Source organism: Notolepis coatsorum (assembly GCF_963971535.1).
Source record: "Notolepis coatsorum genome assembly, chromosome: 16".
In the NCBI taxonomy this organism is placed as follows: Eukaryota; Metazoa; Chordata; class Actinopteri; order Aulopiformes; family Paralepididae; genus Notolepis; species Notolepis coatsorum.
The window spans coordinates 89,800,173-89,815,289 of NC_140180.1; the positions used below are offsets into that span (position 1 = coordinate 89,800,173).

The 15,117-nt window shown below is 42.2% G+C and overlaps 1 protein-coding gene across 1 annotated transcript in view; it reads right to left on the bottom strand.

Moving 5' to 3' along the window:
• The window catches only part of arap3 (ArfGAP with RhoGAP domain, ankyrin repeat and PH domain 3), a 109,252-nt gene that overhangs the window by 69,169 nt on the left and 24,966 nt on the right, over window positions 1-15,117 (bottom strand). The window contains exon 2 of the mRNA XM_084331586.1: window positions 653-815. Coding sequence (XP_084187712.1) covers window positions 653-726 — 74 coding nt within the window. The 5' untranslated portion in view covers window positions 727-815. The remainder of the gene's footprint in view (window positions 1-652; window positions 816-15,117) is intronic.

Genomic DNA, 15,117 nt, shown 5'->3' on the forward strand with positions numbered 1-15,117 from the left:
ACTTTGGTTCCTGTATTAGCCGATTCTCTGACTCCATATTTGTTGAATTTCCAAGTCGTTATAACCATTAGCTTCACCTAAACTAGCACTGTAATTGTACATAGTATGAGATGTCTTTTCCACTGCCCGCCCCCGTTGGCATGCTTGTGCACACAGTACATAAGGTACTATTGTCATGGTGCCATGTGTGTCTATTGTACTGTGGAACTTTGTAAACAGATGAATGCACCACTAGCACCACTGTCACCAGGATATTTTCATGTTTATTCATTTAATCGGGCGCGGGAAGCTGACGTCACATTTAATCAAATCTCTGGGGCAAGTCGTCATACTGTATGTACACTAGGCCAGGGTCATTCCCATTAACCGCGTGTCGACGGGTGGATCTTTGGGTTAAAACATGGAGGTCTTGTTGTGGGAGAAGCTGCTGCAGTACATGTAATGACCACCATGGGAGCCAAATGCAACCTTTCTTTTTCTCCATCCCTTCCTCTAGGTTTATACATTTAGCAGTTTTAGCGATTTCTCAAAGCAAACGAACACCAGTGAGCCAAGATGGCGACAATCTTCCATAGCAACTGTAGCCACTTTCCGAGCCCTATTTGGCAAATGTATGGACATCCTGACTCTCAAATCTCGGCCTATCCAATACCTCTCCAAGTGGATCGTGGCCAACAGGGTCTCAACCGGAGTGCTTCCATCCAACGTTGCCATAACGACCAACATGGGCTCGGGATTGGGTAAGGTCTCCTCCGCGTGCAGACAGAGCAACGGCCATCACTGACCTAACACAATGGCAGACTACCATTCTCCATCTGGAAGAGACAGACACACAAATAGGACTTAAAGCACATTATAAGCACATGTTGGGGGGGGGGGGGGGGGTCAACAGAAAATGTATTATCCTGTCCAAGTCAGTTATGAGGATGAGTCTCCACAGCTTAGCACCCGCGTATTCTTGCTCAGCTGTTGCCGTCCGGCAAACGGTACCGCGGTCTCAAGGCCCGGACCAGCAGGTTCAGGGACAGTTCCCCCCCCCCCCCCTCCCAGGCAGTCAGCCTCAAGGCCCAGACCAGCAGACTCCAGGACAGTTTTCCCACCAGGCAGTCAGAATCAAGGCCCGGACCAGCAGACTCCAGGACAGTTTTCCCGCCAGGCAGTCAGAATCAAGGCCCGGACCAGCAGATTCCAGGTCAGTTTTACCCCCCAGGCAGACTCATGAACAAATAATGCTAAATAGTGCTAATCACCTTCTCTGCTACAGATTTGCACACACTGCTGATTTACACACACTACTGATTTACACACTATGCTGATTTACACACACTACTGATTTACACACACTACTGATTTACACACTATGCTGATTTACACACACTGCTGATTTACACACACTGCTGATTTACACACACTACTGATTTACACACTATGCTGATTTACACACACTGCTGATTTACACACACTGCTGATTTACACACCATGCTGATTTACACACACTACTGATTTACACACACTATACTTGTATTTTAAATTGATGCTATTCTTTTTTGTCATTGCTATTTTGCTGCTAATTATATATTTTAATTATACCGTTTTTATTGCTTCTTCTGTACTACTTGTGTTGATGCTGCTGCCAGGCAGAGGAGCACGGTTTCAAGCAATAACATTCTAAAAAACACCCACGTTTATTTCCTGTTAGCTGAAGCAATAACTGACGAAGCATACGCTTGGGTCCACACTGTTTCCCTAGCAACAGAATTCCAGTGAAACCGTCTATACTGTAACGGTCAGACAGGGGCGCGACAACAAAGCTGATTCTGATTCTAATATCTAAAATATCCTCTAATTTCCTTGTATTCATCCTACGGACGTACGCATGTAGCGCACACACTTTAGAATCCTGATTGGTAAAGGCTTGATCAGACTCCCTGATTGATTGATTGATTGATTGATGGTAAAGGCTTGATCAGACTCCCTGATTGATTGATTGATTGATTGAAAATTGTATTAACAGATTGCAGAATGGGTACAGTACAGTACGGCTCAATACACACAATTGTTAATGGGATGCAGACCAGAGAAATACTTTCGTCTTGTTTACATCAGGGTCCCCCATTTTCAATTCATCATAACATATATGACATACAGATAGACAGTACTGCACATCTATACATTTATGACATACCGAAAAGTTCCCTGCACTGGGAACCTCTCGAAACTGCACACACACACACGTAAAAGGAGGCTCTCCTGTTTTGAATACTACTGCACTCGAAAAGAAAAAAATAAGAAGAAATAGAATACAGACAATATAAACAAAATACATGTTTAAATTCCTCAACAGAAATAGCCAGAGGCCAGAGCTCTCATCCCACTCAAGAAGAATGGAAGCAACACTATCAATGCCGTCTTTGTTTTTCCCACTGCAGATTAGGGATGGTTAGGGATATAACACATATAAACACATACATATACAGGCCGATTTTGATACATATTCTATTATGGCCAATATGATGTGTTCTACTGTATAGAAAAAAGAGATCGATTCACAGATTCCTAAAGAAATCCCCAAAAAATGTATTGTGGCTCAATGAGACTTACATAAAATTAAATATGCGATATATTTCTTCAGTCTTGTGATTTGGTTTAAACCTACACAACATACAAGCTTTATAACAAGAAGTTTAATAGCAACCTAGAATCGAATGTATCGAGATAATCGTGACAAATCAAGAATGGATTTTAAATCGAATCGTGACCCCAAGATTCTAAATTGAACGGAACTCAGATTCCCAAAGATTACAACCCCCAAATCTTTAATTCCCTCAGTTATTCTACTGTCTGGACATCGTTTGGTCCCTTTCACTCATGCTACTTGCAATGTTCATCAATATAAACATTAATCTACTGTTACACTTACTGCAAGTCTGTCCAGATAAGAGAATCTGTTCAACGCCTAAACTGTACTTGTAACGCTCGCAGAATCGACTGGAAACCGCCTCTGTTCAGGATTGTGGCCCCCCTAAGAAGAACATATGTACACGCATTCATCCTGCTTAGCTTGTGTGTGTGTGTGTGTGTGTGCGTGCGTGTGTGTGCATGTATGCGTGTGTACGTGCCCAGTCTCTGCCTGTCTGTCTGGGTATATGCCTCCATCCTAATCTCATTGGATACACTTCATTAATCATTCTGATATGACACGCTCTGTTCTTCACACGTTAGTCAGGGAACCGACCGCAGTCACTCCTACATCTGAGAACAGAGTAGGGTGAAGTGTGTGTCTGTCTGTCTGTCTGTCTGTCTGTCTGTGTGGGCTATACAGTAGCATTCATCGCAGGGCTGCCTACGTCTCCTTCTGGTGGTGAGAAGGACCGTGTCACAGGGTTAGGCTGCCAGATGAACTCGGAGGTCTATGGAGACCCGAGCTCAGGATGTTGCACCGACGGGAGTTCCATGAAGCTGCTGTGACGTCAGGCGGGTCATGTGAGGAAGTCCACCACGAAGCTATGTAGCAAGCAGGCTCTAATACGGGTGGCTTCTAGCAATTACCATCCTGTCTTGGTGACACGTAGCCCTAGTGTCTCAAATAGTTGCCTCATATTCCAGCATTCCGAGGGGAGGGGGGCATATACATTGCGCATTGTATGTCCATAAGCCGCCAAGGAAGAAAATGCTGATGATGCAAGGACTGCCACATGTCGCTGGGATGCGAGCTAGCTTACGCTAGCAGTAACGTCAGTTGGTTGCCGGGGCGGTTCGGACGTTAGCGTTGCCAAATACGGGACGCTAATGGCTAGAAGGCATCCTCACATGACCCGCATGACATCACGCCAGCTTTATGGAACTCTGCCCATTTCCCCACAAGTGTTAACCCATGACAGATTTGTATCATTTGCCACAAACTATAAAACAGCCATTGTTGGTGAGGTGTTCTGTTGAAGCCAAGGTCTCCCAGATTAGATGGAGCAGATCAATGGCGATGGGGAGAAAGTGACCGTCCATTTCTTTTGTAACTATGCACTAGGTAACTTGGAAGAATGTCTTAGTTAGAACTATGTAAAAGGCTATTACCGGTAGATCCTCTAATTTCTAGAGCTTTTAAATGTGTGGACAACACAAATTAAATTAGTTTTCGTTTTTGCTTACCCTTTTTTTTTTTATTGCTCAAGGTACATGGTGCATCTTTAATGTCTCAATGCTCGCCATCTATGACACTTGAACTGAAATTATACAATGAAATGATACAATGGGTTCTGAATGGGTGCCAGACAAGACATCAGTCATTCAGTCCTCTTAATCTACCCCACAATGTGAAGCATTTAACACATCCTCTTTTATTGTTAATTCAGAGATAATGTCAGCTACCAAATGTTGTATGCTATAGCTACTGTTACTGTTAGCTGTAACATTCGGTAGCTGACATAGTAGCTCTAATGTTTGGTAGCAAATGTTACAGTAGCACAATTGCTTGCCAACAGCCAAAAAGGATACTAGATACTTTGCAGTGTGTGTGGGACAGGTGGACATGGGGACAGCCAAACTTAGTACAGTCCCCCACTGTCAATTTGAAACCACCTGAAACAGTAAAAGGGTAATCTAACGGCCTAGCATGATTGAAATGGGGGAAAGACATGCCACCAGAATGCCTCAAAAGGTTAGGACAATGGGTTTAGAAGCTAAGCGCTTGTAAGTGCTCAAGGGCAACTTCACCAGCAGATAACAGAACAGCAGGCCGAGATGGCATCACTGTGACCTTTCCACCCCTTGGGTCGCAACCCGGCCCTTCCAGCCAACTAAAATCACAGATCGGGAACAAAGCCTGATGTCACTGGCCGGACAAAGACATTGGATTGTTCCCTATTGCAGCAGCCGTAGCTGTAGAGTCGGCCCTCAGGGGAGAAAGTGCTAGAGGGGATACAGCACAAGACCAACACGAGAGGCTGTAGACCACAACACAACGGAGACACAACACGGTCAATTGTAGGCCAAAAATCATACGTCATTCACACTATGAATTAGTAATCTCCATCAGGTTCATCAGGAGAGATTTGGCGTTTGGTTGCGTATATCTGTCGGTCTGTCCAGAGCTAATCTCTCCAACTACGGTGGCCACGGTGGATGAAACTGGCCACATAGGCTGACAGCAGGCCAGGGTAGTGTGTGCTAGAATATTTTTCACATCTGTCGAGGACAAGTATTTTATTTGAATTAGTTTCCATCATTGTCCATTCAAATACATATTCAAATACATATTCAGGACACTTTACACCTTTTAAACACAAGAGGGCGATACTACACAGGTTCGCTGCTCAGAGCCTCAGGGAATCAGCTCTCTGAACCCTGTTTACAACATGGACATGCCATAGCGAACCTATTGTTGTTGATATACCTATGCATTAAATACATTTATGCATGCATTCATTTCCATCACTGGCCATTGAAATAATCCCGTCCTCTCGTGATTGGAATCAGTTTCTAACATCCTTCCTATGCCTCCTATCACTCTTCCTATGCTTTCTCACATTCTTCCTATGCTTCTTGTTTTTGTATTTGTCCGGTGCGTCTACTGAGCGCATCTTTCTAGTTAATTATTTCAACAGGCAACATAGCAAATTGTGACGTCTGACATGTCAGCCAACAACTGCAGGCCAGATGGCAAATCAAGAGGTAAGAAATGTCAGTATCATACGTCTCAGAGACAAAAACAAGTGGCAGACAGTATTTCCCCACTTCTGACTTAAAAAGGTGAATGCCACCCATTTTTTAAGTCGTATTCTTGCCCCATTGTACGCAGAGACGTTTCTCTTACCGGCTACGTCAGCAGCCCGTGGGAAAATACTGTATGCAGACCTGGAAGCTCCGAGGTTACTAGAATGGGACGTACAATTGCTTATACCAGTAAATGAGGCTGAGCAATGTTTAGGGTCTTAGAAAAGTGACGTTTCAACTCATTCCTGTAATATTTCGGGTGCACATAGAGATGATGTATTTGACACTTTGTTGATGATGCACAAACAAAAAAGGTATACGCTTGAGATTTCATTTAAATATCAAAATTGATATTCCTGATATTTAACACATTCAGCGCCAAACCCGAGATAAGTCGTGTTAACTCGCCATGCGTTGGACGCCAGACCAGAGATATCTCGGTTTTGGTCGTTTTTTCTTTTATTCGATATTTTTATTCATTATTCATCCACTGACCTTGGTGTTACCATAGGAAAGGATTTTGAGATCGCCAAAGTGCAATACCGGCCACCCTTTGAAACCTTATATCTAACCCTGTGTTACACTCAAATGTCTACAGGCGCTATATTTAGACGGAGCCGAGTAAGTCGCTTCATCCGACCACTTCGAAATGCATCTGGCACACTCTATCCATAAATTGTGCCAAATTATGTCCAGGACCAGATGGACACCAATACTGGAAATCGCGATCAGACAATTGGAATATTCTTTTTGGAATACCCCCGACCAAACGTAAGGACTATCTGACATCAATTTCAGCTTGATCCAACAATGTTTTGATATCGATCCAGCTGATCAGCTTCTGTAGTGTTCAACACGAATGCCGTTCCTCGCCCCCCCCCCCTTTCATGCATTCATGATGAACCATAATACCTATTATATACATTTGATTTGGAAATAGTAGCGTGTCCAGGCAAGAAACGCCAACGCTTATAGTAGAATACACGTAGCGCCCTATAACTCAGCGTTTCAGGAATTATCCCGGATCACTCCTAAACTATACTTACCGTAAATCCTCAAATAGAGGAGGGACCTCCGATAAAGGAGGGGCCTCTTATAATGGGGGGGGGGGGGGTGTTGATGCATTTAGACAAACACAGGCCGGTCTCTAATATAAGTAGGGCTGACCTTCGATTTTTTTTTTGGCAATCGAAGCTTCGGGGCCGAGCTTCGATTTTAATTCGAAGCTTCGAATTAAAACAAATTTAATTCATTTTTTATATATATATATATATATATATATATATATATATTTTATCTTATGTTGTGGGACTTGTACAACACTTTGTTAAACTTTGTTGTTTTTAAATGTGCTCTATAAATAAAGTGGATTGGATTAATGAATTAAGTAGCCCCTTTCGTGACTGTGACGCAGCCAACACGGCTGTGTGATTTAATTCAAGGTGGATCGCTGTTGTCGTTTGAACAACTTCAGATTTCATGGGAACTACCAATCCCCCAAATCAAGAATGTTTAAGATGAATGAAGTAAGATTTTGATTATTTGAAATATGGCCTGTGTAGACTAAACTATGCACAGAATTATGTCAGTCTACAAGGTCCGGATTCTACATGGTCCGGCAATGTAGACCTTGTAGACTCCACTACAGACCAATTATCAGTGTATGTTCATGCATTTTTAAGAAAGGCTACTTCCACAAAAAACAAACTCACCAAAACATCTCAGTAGCACCTTATCTAAATGTTCTATTTCATATATGGAGATTCATATTTATTTATGTATTGCATGCATTTCTACATTTTATTTCCTATTTTGTTTATTCATCCCAGTATCTTTCTTTCTTATGTGTGGAATTCTACAAGGCATTTACATTCACATTTACATTTAGTCATTTAGCTGACGCTTTTATCCAAAGCGACTTACAAGTTCTGTACGACAGGTCATCAGGAAGGATACAACTCTATCAGCTGAGTAACAATATTCATCAAAGTGTTGCGTGTTACAGTGTAGGTTAGTTTATTAGGACAAGTGCATGACAGTAAGGTTAGTTAGGGTTATATTTTTTTTTTTTTTTTTTTTTTTATTTATTTCAGATAATGGTTGAAGAAGTGTGTCTTTAGTCGACGGCGAAAGATTGGACGGGATTCTGCTGTCCTAACTGGGGTGGGTAGTTCATTCCACCATTGAAAAAAAAAAATCTTTTCACCGTCTGTGGGCGTTTCTTATGAGCCTCGGTTCCAAACGAAGACCCTCCATCTTTGATCCCGTTACCGAACGCATATTTCAGCCTGGAATAATGGGATTTATGATTAGCCAATGGACATATCGATCTACCAGATTCCGATGACTAATGACGAAATGCTGCCGGCGATCACATGGCCTGATGGTAGGATACTATTCCCCCAAATTACAGCTGGATTGGACATCGTTTTAAAACGTAACGTGATCGATCAGTGAAAATGGCTACTTGAACACACACTGTATTGCTAATCAATAATACTGATCGGCGTCCCCCGCCGCCCCCATTTCATCCATATATGCTCTGTAATAGTCCGGATGCTACGCAGTTCGTTTTATTTCATTCGTATATATACAGCAGAAATGGCGTTTGATATAACGTGACTAGCCTTTAGCCTAAAAACCGAGGCGAAACTGCGATAAACCTTATATTCACGGCGCTATAAAATGACAACCAACCGATGGATTTTTATTTTCTTTAAGCCATTATGAAGGCACGGTTTATGCACTCAAGTGACAATGAGAATGGACAGATAGCAATACTATAAATTATATATATAGCTGTTAGAAAGTACATCGGTTTGTAAACAAACCTCTGTCCTCTGGCCTATAAATCGGCGCTACATGCTGGTCGTCAATGTGTTAACGTGTCCCTCTGGTTAGCTTTAGCGCTAGCCGCTAGCTAACATTGTCATAATAAATAGATCTGTGGTGTTAGCTGGATGACGTTGACTTCGTTTGCAAACATTAACGTTCGCTATCTATATGGCGTTGGCAGACGAGGCTGGCGTTGTCCAGTTGACACATTACAGACCATGATGCTATGATAACGTTAGTAGCTAAAGCTACTGCATGTAAACAACGCGATTCAACTGAGGAAGTCGAGAAGGTACCACACGCTAAACCGTCCCCGGACCCCACAACCTAGTATAGACAGTTCCAACTTCAGTGTGTGAATTATGTTAATCCCACAATTACTCAACTGCACTCAATATTTAAATACCAATGCTAGTCGAAATAAATGTAGACAAAAAAATAATAATAATAATAATAATAATAATAATAATAATAATAATAATAATAATAATAATAATAATAATAATAATAATAATAATAATAATAATAATAATGCAATAAAAGTCTGAAAATGAAGGGATTATGTCCATGAGTGTCCTTTTTAGAAATTAAGGCCTGCCTCTTATATAAGCCTCTCTCTAAAAAAGGCCTGGTGCTCTTTGTAGCTGAGGTAAATAGAAGACCAGTCTTATATTTGAGGATTTACGGTATATTCACCACGGGATAACACGCGAACGTATGCATGAAAAAATTATCTCTTTTTTGCATGTTCGACGGAAGAAAGTCACTGTCAAATGACTATAGTATCGTCTCCATAGCTATAATATAGAATATAGATATAGCTCTCCAAACATAGTGACGCACAGTGAAAATATGTTATGGAAACGTGGCACGTTAGCCACAAGGACCCGACTAATCCCTGGCGCTGAATGTGTTAAGCAGTTGTTTACTATTCTACAGACACACACACATATGACGATTATCAACGATTCAATGAATGAATTAAACCTTTATTGCCCTTCAAGGGAATTTGTTTGGCACAAAGAGAGCCACAAAAAAGCCTAATAGGCACATACTATATGAACAATACAGCACAGACAAACAAGACATGAGCATAATAAATATAAACATCATAAAAAGCATGACACTGCATGACCCTCAACGGCACCATGTGCAAGTGCTAAAAAATACCAAATAATTAACTAAACTTGTTAAGCAGCTGAATGCTGCATGGGACAAAGGACGTAATGCATCGTTTGGTTCTAGTCCTAGGCCTGCAGTACCTCCGCCATGAGGGTAAGAGTAAGAGTGCGTACTTGGGGTCCATGACAGGGTCCATTTTATATGAGGATGTCGCCTCCCATTAAATACCCCCCATGACTGCTCTCTTCTTGCCTTAAAATCCAGTCAATGTTTGTGAGTTTGGCCCACTCTCTAAAAATCATCAACCCTCAAATGTGTGTCCTTGGGCACTGGAGTGACAGTGTATACTTAAAATGGGTGGCATTCCCCTTTAAAGTATAACTGCTGAAGGCTGCTGAAACAGGGACCCATTCAAAGTAACACTGTGCAGTAGGACACGTACGATATTGGAACGTCTTCCTGCTTATTCAGAGTGAACAGAGTTTGATGGAAGTATAGGAAGACGGGAACAAAGACTGGCCAGCCAGACCAGCAGTCACACACACACACACACACTAAGGGAGAACAGAGGAGAGAGAAATGCCTGTAGCTAGGGCGAGGATGAGGTATGCTGCCAGGGGAGGTGGAGGGCTCTCAAAGAAAAAGTGTGAGTGTGTGCGAGTCCTTGCATGGGTGTGTGATCTTGTATGCAGCGTGTGTGTGTGTGTGTGTGTGTGTGTGTGTGTGTGTGTGTGTGTGTGTGTGTGTGTGTGTGTGTGTGTGTGTGTGTGTGTGTGTGTGTGTGACTTCCTGAAAAAGCTTGGAATGTGTTATACATTTTAGCGGATACCTCACCCTAGTGTGTTTGATCCTGTGTGTGTGTGTGTGTGTGTGTGTGTGTGTGTGTGTGTGTGTGTGTGTGTGTGTGTATTTGTATGCATAGATTTGTGTTGCGTGTGTGTGTGTGTGTGTGTGTGTGTTCATGCATGCATGTGTATTCGTGTACATGCCTACATATGTCTGTGTGTGTGTGTGTGTGTGTGTGCTAGCGTGCATAATGTGTGTGACCCTTTGAGTGACTCAGCCCAACACCAGGAATGTCAAGGCTGAGAGAGGTATTCTGCCAACGCCATCAGACATTAGCTGGGTAAACACTACTGGACATGTTGTTGGTGTTACAAGAGGCACACAGATAAACACTCTTTCAATCCAAGCTTCAGATCCCTGGAATTCACTCCAATGAACAATACACACATGCGACCGTGCTCGCCAACAATAAATATCATTCAGCCCTGCTGTAGTCTAATTCAATTAGTCTAGACCAGTGTTGTCACGATACTGGAATTTCGAACTTCGATACGATACCTTGAAAAGTATCGATATTCGATACCATTTTCGATACCACGGGGAAAAAGGTTCAATCTTAAAATGTAATTTTTAATTTTATTATTATTTTTTAAATACATTTAGCTTTTGTTGCTGGTTGATTCTCCTCAGCTTCTCTCTGGTACTATACGAGAAGATACATATAACACTTTTAAAACCCTTTGTTTATCTTTAGATCACACATTTAAAAATAACTGTTCATCTCACTTCAATAATTTTTATTGCAGAACATGGTATTTTCTCAAGCAGACAGATGTCAACACTGTAATCTGTGTTGCATGTACCTGACAAACTGAACTGTTTGTATTACAGTCATATTCCGATTTAACTGAATGCACATGTGTGTGTGTGGAGTCGACTACTGTACTATTACAGGTATTGAAATGAACAATGCAACTTCCTTATACAATTAAAAAAAAAAGAAATTATGAATAATTAAATATCGATATTTCGGGAAATGAGTATTGAAACTGTTTTAAATATTCAGAATAGATATGTATCGATTTTTCGATATTTTTGACAACACTAGTCTAGACTCTAGCCTAACGAGGCCTGTAGTACATGACACCCATGAGGTTGGGTTAGAGGGACGTTTCAAGCCCTTAATGTTCACTGACCCTGTCCCCATGCTGTTTGTCCTTGACTAGCAGTAGAGGTAATGCTGTGTCTCTTAAGCCCTGTCCAGTCCACGTGGTTGGTCCTTGACTAGCAGTAGAGGTAATGCTGTGTCTCTTAAGCCCTGTCCAGTCCACGTGGTTGGTCCTTGACTAGCAGTAGAGGTAATGCTGTGTCTCTTAAGCCCTGTCCAGTCCACGTGGTTGGTCCTTGACTAGCAGTAGAGGTAATGCTGTGTCTCTTAAGCCCTGTCCCCATGCTGTTTGTCCTTGACTAGCAGTAGAGGTAATGCTGTGTCTCTTAAGCCCTGTCCACATGCTGTTTGTCCTTGACTAGCAGTAGAGGTAATGCTGTGTCTCTTAAGCCCTGTCCCCGTGGTTGGTCCTTGACTAGCAGTAGAGGTAATGCTGTGTCTCTTAAGCCCTGTCCACATGCGGTTTGTCCTTGACTAGCAGTAGAGGTAATGCTGTGTCTCTTAAGCCTTGTCCACATGCTGTTTGTCCTTGACTAGCAGTAGAGGTAATGCTGTGTCTCTTAAGCCCTGTCCAGTCCACGTGGTTGGTCCTTGACTAGCAGTAGAGGTAATGCTGTCTCTTAAGCCCTGTCCCCGTGGTTGGTCCTTGACTAGCAGTAGAGGTAATGCTGTGTCTCTTAAGCCCTGTCCAGTCCACGTGGTTGGTCCTTGACTAGCAGTAGAGGTAATGCTGTGTCTCTTAAGCCCTGTCCAGTCCACGTGGTTGGTCCTTGACTAGCAGTAGAGGTAATGCTGTGTCTCTTAAGCCTTGTCCACATGCTGTTTGTCCTTGACTAGCAGTAGAGGTAATGCTGTCTCTTAAGCCCTGTCCCCGTGGTTTGTCCTTGACTAGCAGTAGAGGTAATGCTGTCTCTTAAGCCCTGTCCCTGTGGTTTGTCCTAGACTAGCAGTAGAGGTAACGCTGTGTCTCTTAAACTACAGTATGGTTCAGGACCAGATAACAAGATCATGTTTCACCTGGCCAGGGTGACACTCATTTTACAATTGTCTTTTTATATAATGTAATATAATTTCATGTAAAAAGTTTAAGAACTCAACTCAAATCAAATTAAATGATTGCTGGGTCTCAGATTGACTCAATATTGAACCTAAACTGAACTAGAAAGGTGCACTGAGTGGAGTGCAAATCTCCGCCAGGCAGCATGCCCTAATAATAAATATAGCCACCAGGCAGCATGCCCTAATAATAAATATAGCCACTAGGCAGCATGCCCTAATAATAAATATAGCTTCTCAGGAGGTAGAGCAGCTGGTAATCAGAAGGTTCCTGGTTTGTTTCCGGTTTCTCCCAGCAGCGTGGCAGCGTCCTTGAGCAAGACACTTGCAACCTCTTAACTGCTCCCGATGAGCAGGTTGGCACCTTCCATGGGTGAAGAGGTGAGGCATAAGTTGTAATAAAAGCGCTATATAAATGCAGTCCATTAATAATAAATATAGCCACCAGGCGACATGCCCTAATAATAAATATAGCCACGATTCTGGGGTAGACGCCAACACAGACGGTTAAGCACACATGGTTGAACAGTATTAAGGGTTATGGTGGCCATCGGGGTCCATGTGGTAGGATATGTAGCATCTGCATTGTCAATACCTGGAGCTCACGTTTGAACCCTTTCCTCCTGCACCCACACCCCTTACCCTAACCCACTCATGCCTTATTTTTCTACTTCATTTATATTTAAGATTTTTTTTTACACCTTATTTTAGCATTAACTTCTTCTTAATATTTTAATTCTAGTTTAAGTCTATAATTTTGTGATTTTGTGTGAAGGGGGGGACTAGCAAAGTAAGATTTTCATTGTACGGTGTAACCGTCTGTTTAATTGTTTAACTAGCAAATAAATATCTTGAATGTAAACCGCGCTTTCTTATTCCCTACCCCTACACCCCTACACCCCTTACTCTAAACCAGGTTCGTACCTCCAGTTTGGTCAGTCGTCCCTATATAGATAGCGTGAACCTCCGTGCGCACAACGCTCTCCCAGTGAAAGTCCTAGCTGTCAGGTGAAGAGAAGCGGCTGGTGACTCCACGTATCAGAGAGGAGGCATGTTGTAGTCTATACCCTCCCCAGACAGACTATAGGGCAGTGCAACTCAACTCATTAATGGGCACAAATAATTTTTTATATTCTGCGGCACTGGAGTGGAACAAGCTTCCAGTGGCCCTGAAAAACTTCGAAGAGGGGGGAAGCTTTAGACGTGCCACAAAGAAATGGCTAGCCAGTGAAGTATAGAATAGCCACGTCTAGGAAGGAGAGGGTAGGGCGTGTTTTATGGGGTTGCTATATGTTTTATTATGATGCGCTATGTTTTTTATTATGATGATCTATGTTTTATTATGATGCTCTATGTTTTATTATGATGCTCTGTTTTATTATGATGCTCTATGTTTTATGATGTCTGTCCAGGGACCATGATGGAAACAAGTGCTTGCACTTTCTCATGTTTTTATCCCCGTGGATGCTGTCTTTTACTCCACAATAAAAATCAATCAATCAATCAATAACCAAGAGGAAATTGGCATAACATCAAAAGGAATGGGAGAAAAGGTAAACATTTCCTATCCAACCATAAATATCCACCACGTTTGGTGATGTTTGGACAAACTTTCATTGATTTATGACCAGATTTGCACCAGGCCCTTGCATGGAACGGGTGGTGTCCCCTACTGGGTGATCATAACAGTGTTATGAAACATATGCCGCACGTTTTGAAATGATTGGACTTTTTTTTTTAATTTATAGTCTGATTTGCGTCATGCCACCGTATTGTGGGGGGTGAATAGTCTATGCTTTCCTGCAACCTTGCAATGGCCCTTGATGTTGGGGATGATTGTCGCCAAGAGACTCATCCTGAGGGAATGGAAATCACCTCCTCCCCCTTCCTTCCAGGTACAGTATGGATGACACAGATGGTACAGATGGGAAAGACTCAGACGCTTGAGAACCAATTCAATAACACAATCCTCTGCTATCTGGGACCCATGTCTTGCTCACCTGGATGAGGCCGGGAGAGGATGACTCACTCACTCAGCTAAAGTCTCATGGCCCTTGTTTGAGATCTAACTAATGCATACCACTCTTAAGCACTTTGTGCAACTGGTACTGTAGCCTATTACTATTGTTTTATTTAATTTATTTGTTCTCTGTACACGTCTGACTCAACTGTTTCTGTTCAATTGTCCCATTGTCTCATTCAAGCCGCAAAATAAAAAAGTTAAAAGAATTATAATTATAATAATAATAACAAAATTATAAAAAAGTTGATAGTAGGGAACGTTTTAGAAGTGATGACTGTATTGTGGGGAGTTGATAGCAGGGAACGTTTTAGAAGTGATGACTGTATTGTGGGGAGTTGATAGCAGGGAACGTTTTAAAAGTGATGACTGTATTGTGGGGAGTTGATAGCAGGGAATGTTTTCCAAGTGAAGCAGAGGA